The sequence below is a fragment of the Nanorana parkeri genome, unplaced genomic scaffold, assembly GCF_000935625.1.
Source record: "Nanorana parkeri isolate BGI_ZX_2015 unplaced genomic scaffold, ASM93562v1 scaffold1012, whole genome shotgun sequence".
In the NCBI taxonomy this organism is placed as follows: domain Eukaryota; kingdom Metazoa; phylum Chordata; class Amphibia; order Anura; family Dicroglossidae; genus Nanorana; species Nanorana parkeri.
This window is the reverse complement of record NW_017307280.1, coordinates 43632-51934: the sequence shown is the minus strand read 5'-3', so window position 1 is coordinate 51934 and position 8303 is coordinate 43632. Positions and strand designations below refer to the sequence as shown.

At 36.4% G+C, this 8303-nt stretch overlaps 1 protein-coding gene across 1 annotated transcript in view; it reads left to right on the top strand.

Annotated features, from left to right (window-relative positions):
* DPYD (dihydropyrimidine dehydrogenase) overlaps positions 1-8303 on the top strand; it is a 582181-nt gene that overhangs the window by 569393 nt on the left and 4485 nt on the right. Inside the window, exon 18 of the mRNA XM_018567128.1 lies at positions 900-1040. Within this exon, the coding sequence (XP_018422630.1) occupies positions 900-1040 (141 nt within the window). The remainder of the gene's footprint in view (positions 1-899; positions 1041-8303) is intronic.

Sequence of the window (8303 nt, the reverse complement as noted above, 5' to 3'; positions counted from 1 at the left end):
TGTGAGATAAGGTTATCTGAGAATCTGCAAGGAGTTAGTTTCTGTGATAAAAGCGGGTCATCAGTGTGAACTCCTTGGAGGAAATGTTTGAATAGACATCAGAGTGGTTGCTGAGTTGTAGACCTCAGGCATGTTTTAATCATCTATAACAAGATTTTCCCCCTACTGGTTTTTAAGAAACCGTTATTCGCCTTGTGCATTTGTGGTATTTAGTGAATATGATCCTTAAACTGCTTCCCCTCAAGTGAAAAGCCATAAAACAGCCTTCATCACAATGCCTCGGTCACAAAATAGGAAATCAATTAACTTATTTTCAGAGAGAGATCCGTTCTAAATGCTTTTTTAATGACCTTTAATCAGATGGTACCCATCCTCAATTAGCCACCAGATGTAGATCTTGATATTAAAATCGTGCAGTACAGCTTGTACTGCTTTGCACAGAATTCTGAACCAAAGTTTCAGAATTTTTTTCTTTATATACATGTGGAACCTGAAAAACTCAAAGATTTACAACCTAAACAGTCTTTTTGACTTGCACATTAATTTTGCTTACTTAAACCCAGTTTAATGATATTCCTTATAGAACAATCAAGCTCTCTAAAGTTTGGGTGCATTTATTATGTTCATTTGTTGTACATTTTGGTGGTTAAAGTATATCTACAGCCAAGAACAAGCATATCATACATTTCAGTACTTAAGTGTTGTGGCTGCATTAGGTTTTTTTTAAGGCTATATTCATTTTCTGCAATGACAGAAAGTGTGTTGTTAAAATCATCAGTAGCTGAAGATATAGAAATATAGAGCTGAAATATATGACATCAATGCACTTGGGTTTAGATATGCTTTAATGTCTTTCCCATAGCAGATAGCTCATTCATATTTTTTCTCTTTTTCTATAGAAACTTCCAAGTTTTGGACAATTTTTGGAAGAACGTAAGAAAATCATAGCTCAGAACAAGGTCAAATTGCTTTCAGAAAAATCAGCTCTTCCTGCAGAAGAAAAGCATTTCCTGCCAAAGAAACCTGTGCCAGCACTCAAGGTAGAAATACAAAAACTGCCAAACTTTTTGATGTTTATTATGTGAATAAAAAAAAAGGTATACAGGTTTACATTAGAATTTTACAACCAGCTGAACCAAACGTGAGAATATGACAAGCCAATCTGTTTTTATGAGGACACCAATATGTTTCTATAACCCTCATCTCCAAAACCTGAACTGAAGCACATAGTTAAAAATGTAACCTTACTGTATTTGTAATTTTCAGGGCTGGCTAATGCTCACTTTCTATCTAATGTATGCCGGGTCTAAATTGTCAGATAGCTCTGTAACATTTTAATTAGAAACATTTATTTAGACCTCCTGCTATTCCTTTCTGTCTTAAAATGTACACTGCAAAAAAGTGACTGACTGTAGTCAAAATGCGGAGCTGATTTATAAAGAATCACAGATGTTCTGTTAAGGTATAATTAGTTTTGTAATATTCAAGGATGGCTGCACTCTTTGTTCCTTCCTTTTGATTGTTAAATAACATTGTGTTAGTTATATCTCTCACACAGTGCATATGTGCAATGAATTGAAAACTTCTGAAAGTATCACTTTTGATAAAATGATTAAAGGAACAGTTGCAAGAGATTGCAATGCTCATCTATGCAGATTTTCTTTTTTCAGCTATATATTTTGTTACTTCATAAAAGTTTTCACACATTGACAGTCTTTCCATAGTAACACTTTTAATAATATTTATAGCATTTTGATTAATATTGGTTTTGTTAATCTAGTTAGTTTGCCAATCTTGTCTTTGTTGTTGTTAAGGATGATTTATGGTTTAATTAACCCCTTCGTGACGGGAGACGTACAGTGTACGTCTTGTCACTTTGTGCCTATATGACTGGCCACGTACACTGTACGTGACGAGTTATATCAGGCTTTGTAATGCCGGTATTTGCTGATTCTCAGCATTTAACAGTCATTCATTAATGTCTCAGTATTGAGGCATTAATTAATGAAATAATTAAGCTTTTTGTAAAAGCTTCTTCCTTTCATTAATGAAAGAATGAAGCCGTTACATGCAAATAGAGGACCGCAATTTGCGATCCCGTATTTGACAGCTCAAAATAGCAGAGAGGCAGCAGTGACTCACCTCACCTCTCTGCTATTTGTTTTGACAGCTCGAGAGCCGATGTTTAGATACATTTCACTGAAAGGATACAATGTATCTTTTCAGTGAAATGTATCATTTCTGATCGTCTAGGCACGATCAAAGAGCTTTTAGTGAGATCTGAATCTGACTAAAGTCAGGATCAGTCTCTAAGGTTATTATTAGCTGTTCCTAAGTTTGGATCAGCCTAATAGCCAAAAATAAAATAAAAAAGTTAATTTATCAAGCTGTCATAGTGATTGCTTGATATAAACTGACAAGAAAAAAAAAAGTTTTTTTATTTTATTTTTATTTTTTTTACAAAGTGTAAAAAAATTAAAATAAAGTGTAAAACAAAATTAGGAAAATATAAATTATATATAAATATATTTTTTATACTATAATTAATATAAAAAAATTCTAAAAAAAAAAAAAAATAATCAAAACTTGTGAAAAAAGTGTTTTCTTCTAGTTTTTTTCCTCATTTTTTTTATTTTATTCAAACTAAGTGAGGGGTTAGGTACACATATGTGATATAATTATATAGCCCTATCTGTCCTCTAAAAAACAATATATAATATGTGTGGGTACATTTAGTAAGAAAGTATATTACTGCTGTGGAAGAATCACACAGCAAAAATGTAAAAAATGTGTCAGTCATTTATGAACAGAACCTGAAAACTAGCTCAGTCATGAAGGGGTTAATGAAGACAGAAAGGTATCTTTTTTTCCCCTACGTTTAAGATACAAAGTGTATAAGAACAATGTGGCAGTTGTTTATCTCAACCCTTGACAGTAAGACTGGTCCTAGGCAGCAGATGTTGCACTAAGGGAGATGAGCAGTGAGTAATCTGGTGACTCCGCAGAGTGAGCCCTATTAATGCTCCAGACTGATGAATATTGAATTCACCAATTTTCAGGGTGTAACATGAAACATCAAATTGCAACCATCAACCTCTTCCTGCCCCCTCCGCTTACCTGGGGCGGTAAGTTTGTGTGTGGAAGAATCAACTGATTGCAGTTGCATGCTTTTCTAGCTCCTATGCATATGTTTTCTTTTATGAAGAAAAGTGCATTTATTTTTTTCTAAAAGGTAGGCTTTGCCTTTAGTGGCACCTTGGCAATATTAACCAGTGTAGCCCAACACTGAAAAGATTCATATGGCATTTTAACCTGCAACATACACCTGCCCTTGTTCACATTTCCTTGCCTTGTCTGTCCTTTTCTAGGCATTCCAGATAGACATTCCAATAGAAGATCATAACTGATCATGTTTTACCCTAAAGTTGAATATATATCAGTTATATTTTTTAGCAATCATCAGATCAGAAAAATACCAATAACTTTATAATATGAGGACCAACTTAGATAAATCACACTTCACCTTCTTTTGCTGAGTTTTTATCATCTAATAGGTCAAGTTTAAGGAAAATCTACCTAGCTTACTAGCAGTACTTGACCAGGTATACTTGCAGTCCACTTTCTAGCATTAAATGGTTCATTTTCCCTTGTATAAGTAATGTGTTGAATAAGGGCTTTTGAATTAGTGACACATCAAATACCTTTAGTTTTCATCCAATAAGGAAAACAACTACCTCTGTTTACAATGAACAGTTTTAAAAGTTTATTAAGAAGACAAGTAAACTAAGGTTAGAAAGTAGAGAGAGTAGCACATGCATGTGAAGGTCACCCATAGTTAATGTGCCAAGACCTAGTGTCTTCATATGAATGCAGATTTGTGAGGGCCAATCTTGTATAGTTGCCCTGTAGGATCTCCAAAAATATATTATTTTACATTTTAACACATTCCCTTAAGAGTTTGCATGGATACCACATAACAGTTACAAGATGCATTAATTTCGGTTATTTTGGAACACATTATCAGCTTGACAACAACCCATTCTCTGAATGCTGTACAACATTAGGAGACAAACAATTGCTTTACATGCTGTACAACTACACATTCCAAGGACATTGTAACAACCCATTACAAGCAGCGGTCTAATAAAATCCTTATTCAAAGTCATTTCTAGCGAGAAAACCTGTTATATAAACAACCTAACATTAGCATATAAGCACCTAGTATTGTCATTTCATCATTTGTGAAGCATATAATATGTATTTTTCTTTATCACAACATTGTGTTATGATTTTTAGATAATTATTAACATTTCTATTATCCTACAATGACAAATGTTATCTGTGGAACTGTGAGATTTCCTGACCAACACTACTCACTTATGTTTCCTAAGCAACCTTTGAACTTTTAAGGGGGGATATGATTTCCATGTACAAAATGTTTAATGGTGGTAGCAACATTAGCGATAAACTGTTTAAAATTTACTCCGTTACAGCGCCTCTACCTCAAGTGATCCCATTCTAACAAATCAGGCTTATAGAACAGAAAGGTCATCAGCATCCAGTGTTCATACCAGCCTGTATTTTTTTTACATTTCATGTATGTTCTAAAGGGAACTGAGCAGAGAATAAGAATACCAGGCTATTCAGTAACACTAGTTTCTAAAAAGATAGATTTGGAAATTTGTGTGGGGGTAGAAAGGTTATTTGAAACTGGATGCAGGTAAATTGCCACACCTTCCCTGTCCCTATTTTCCTTTGCAGTGTTCTTTTTGGTGCATTCTACATGTATATAAGATCTGTTTGACAGGTGATTATTTGACCTGCAGTTGACCATTTTTTGGCCTGCATTTGGCATGCATCTAACCTGCTTCAAGTTGTTTTTGCATTTTTATTGATTTGAGAGACGCAGTTCAGATGTGAACAAAAGCCTGTAAACTTACGGGTCTATTCACTAAGCTGCCATAGGCAGCCGAGTGAATGACCCAAAGTGAATTTCGGCCGACCCGAAGTGCAGAAGGAGTTCGACTCAGCCGATCCAACATCTGGATTAGCTGAGCCGAACCTCTGGCAGGCTACTCGCTGCTGTTCGGCCTATTCTCATAGATGCCGAACTCGCTGCTGTTCGGCCTATTCTCATAGATGCCGATCAGCCGAAGCTATGGCTGGATCCTTCGGCAGCTTAGTGAATAGATCCCTTAGACTCTTAAAGTAAGAAAAAACACACACATGCACAATGTAGCCTTCTTGATAAGAGATACTGGTGATGGGCTGATTTCATTTGGGGAAGGGGGTACACTCTGAATTTTATTATTCTCTGTTAAAAAAATAAAAAGAGAAGAAAAATGGCAAAAAAAATCAACTCACCCCTGCCCCCAAGCCCATAGCAGCTGCATCGGTGTCTATGGTTAAATGTAACTCCTTGGCTCTATTTTCCTTTCAGCTTATGGCTGTTTTTTTGACTTTGTAAGATAGTATAGTAGCTATTCGTGGAACAATTTATTTAATAAATGGCTTCTGTCTCAGACCCCTTCTGAACCAAGGGATAGCTTTTCCCTGCTACAAAAGAGATTTTAGAGTGAACTCTGCAATTATGCTGGTGAGGGCTAACAAGGGTGACTACCTTTGTCTCCAAAATTCTGCTGCTGGGATTTACTGTTGAAGAGTGCAATTAAAGAGAAGAGCAACTAGCAACTTACTCTTGTTAAAAGGAGACCAATTTTTATTTATTTATTTTATAAAGTCCATTTAATTGTGAGTCTGGTTTCATGAAAAGATCAAAACAGACATGAATGTGATTCCATGAATTAAATCCTTTCATCTTCATCTAAAAATAGTCAAGTAAACAAACTGCAACTGATTAAATATAGCTAAGGTAAGACATTTATTGGATCATTAGTCAGTAAGCTACCACTTGCATTAGAAGCTGACTCTTTTATGGGTGAACAGTTCTCAGCTTAAAAAAGCTTCAAGCTTTATCACAACACAAATGACAGAATCTGGCGAGCTGTAACTGCTATAGTGTTACTGACCGTGGCAGATGAACACGGCACAGAAAATTATTAATAGCACATTTCACTTAAATACTCTTTGAGTTGTCTCCATGTCTCAGTAAAGTTTAGTTTGTACTTGCACAACTGTGGTTAATGTAGGGTTCGCAAGAAAACCTGTATTTATAATAGTACTCTTTTTTTATAATTTGTAGGATAAATACTTTATTTTCTGCAGGTTTATCCCTTTTCAAAACTAGAATGGTTTTTAAGTGGAACTGCAGTTACTTTTTTTAATGTTTAGTTCTCCTTCCACTCATTCCTGTGTTAAAAAAAACTTCTACCTACCCCCTTCAGGCTCCAGTGCACTTCTTTAACCAGTTGACATCTGCGGTGTTAAACCCCCTTCCCATCCCGGCCATTTTTCAGTATTCAGCACTGCGGTATTTTGACTGACATTTATTCCATCATGCAATGCTGTAATGAAATTAATTTTATACCATTTTTTATGGGGACAGATCGAGCTTTCTTTTGGTGGTATTTATTCACCACTGGGGTTTTTATTTTTTACTATATTAAGGAAAAATTACCAAAATTAAAAAAAAACAGAACTGTTTCCCCTATATTAAATGATAAAACATTTATTATTACCCAATTTTTTGGTAAAATATAAAATACGGGGTCATGTCGGGTAAAAAGACACCAAACATGTCAAGCCTTTGTGTGCGCGCGCGAAATTTAGGCACACTGACAGGTCCTCTTTATGGAGACATTAGGGGTCTCTAGGACCCCTAATGTCACCTGTGGACCCCAAAAGAGATCTGCTTCATCAGCTTCTTTTCTCTGGCTATAGCAGCCAGATGACTGACAGGTGAATGCGGAAGTGATGTAATACACATCACTTCTGCATTCATAGCCCGGAGGGAGATCAGCAAGGAGCTGAACTCCCTTCCTCTTCCTCCTGACACCCACCCGAGCTGGTCCCGGGCCGCAGATGGGGCAGAGGATCCCGGGATTGAAGGTGAGGGGTCAGGAGGGGGGAAGGGGGGGCGCAGGCAGACTGGAGGAACGGGTGTTTGCATTGCACACACATTGCGCGCCCGCAGAAAAAAAATGCCGTCTGCAGACGGCAACCCGCCAATGCAGCAGTGCCGTCCATCCGTTTTTTTACAACGGGTGGACGGCAACTAGTTAAAGTATAGAAGATGACAGATATTGCATTTTTCTTGTGTTTTAATTTAACTATAGAAATAAGATGACATTTGAAGAATCCAGCCACCACATGATCATTTTAAAACACATTGTATAAATATGCCTATACATTAGGGAGAACTGAGGAGGAAGGAGATGATGCCTATCTCCAAGTAGCACAATGGTTCATGGAAAAGGTTTTATAACTTTGATGAACATATTTCCTTTAAGAAACTTTGGCTGGCGGTCATCTGCTGGACCCATAGTGTTGAAAACTTTGCATGATCTGGCAGAAAACAGTGTAATTAAATGACTTCAATATCATGTCTATGAATAGCTTTAGATGTTAGAAGCATGGCTATTTTTCCTTACTCCTGTGGGCATGAAGTGGTTGAACTGGACCTTCTATGGCAAAAGGAAGATCTACTTTTTTGCCAGTCCTCTGCCTCTCCAACACAAATTGCTTCTGACCTATCCAGGAGGAACAGATAATTTATCTGTCTCTCCCAGCAGAGCTAAGAGCTCATCATTTTGTGAGCATGCACTCCATCTTTGTGGGATTTTAAACTTCCAGCTCTGCCGTTGAGCACAGTGACCTAATCCATGACTCCCAGAAGAGTCAGGAGCTATGGCCGAGGTAAGTATTTTGCGTGTGAAAACGGTTTGTTTACAAATTACTTTTTAAAGCCATTTATGATGGGGATGGGCAAGGGACTGCCAAACAAAGTGGAACTTCCTTTTTGCCATTGAAAGTCTGCTTTAATATATAAAAGATCATATTTAGGCTGTTGTTATAAAGGTATGCCTCACCAGAAAAATAGTCATATAGGTTAATGGTAAGTCTATGGCAAGCAAGTAAGTATAGATAATAGATATGGGGGAAATTCTGAGTTTTTATTTACTTACAACTTTAGTGAAAATCAGGAGATTTCACTTACATTTTTACCTTTTGTTGAAAAGCATTGAACTCCATTGGAAACGTTTGAGGGGGAGGTTTCTTTCACAAAGAGAAAAACAGCCAACAAGGAGTGAAATAGAAAACAATTAGAACAGCAGTACACAAATAACAATCAAATACACTAAAAAATGAAATACAGAGCAAAAAATAATACTGCATGAAATAAA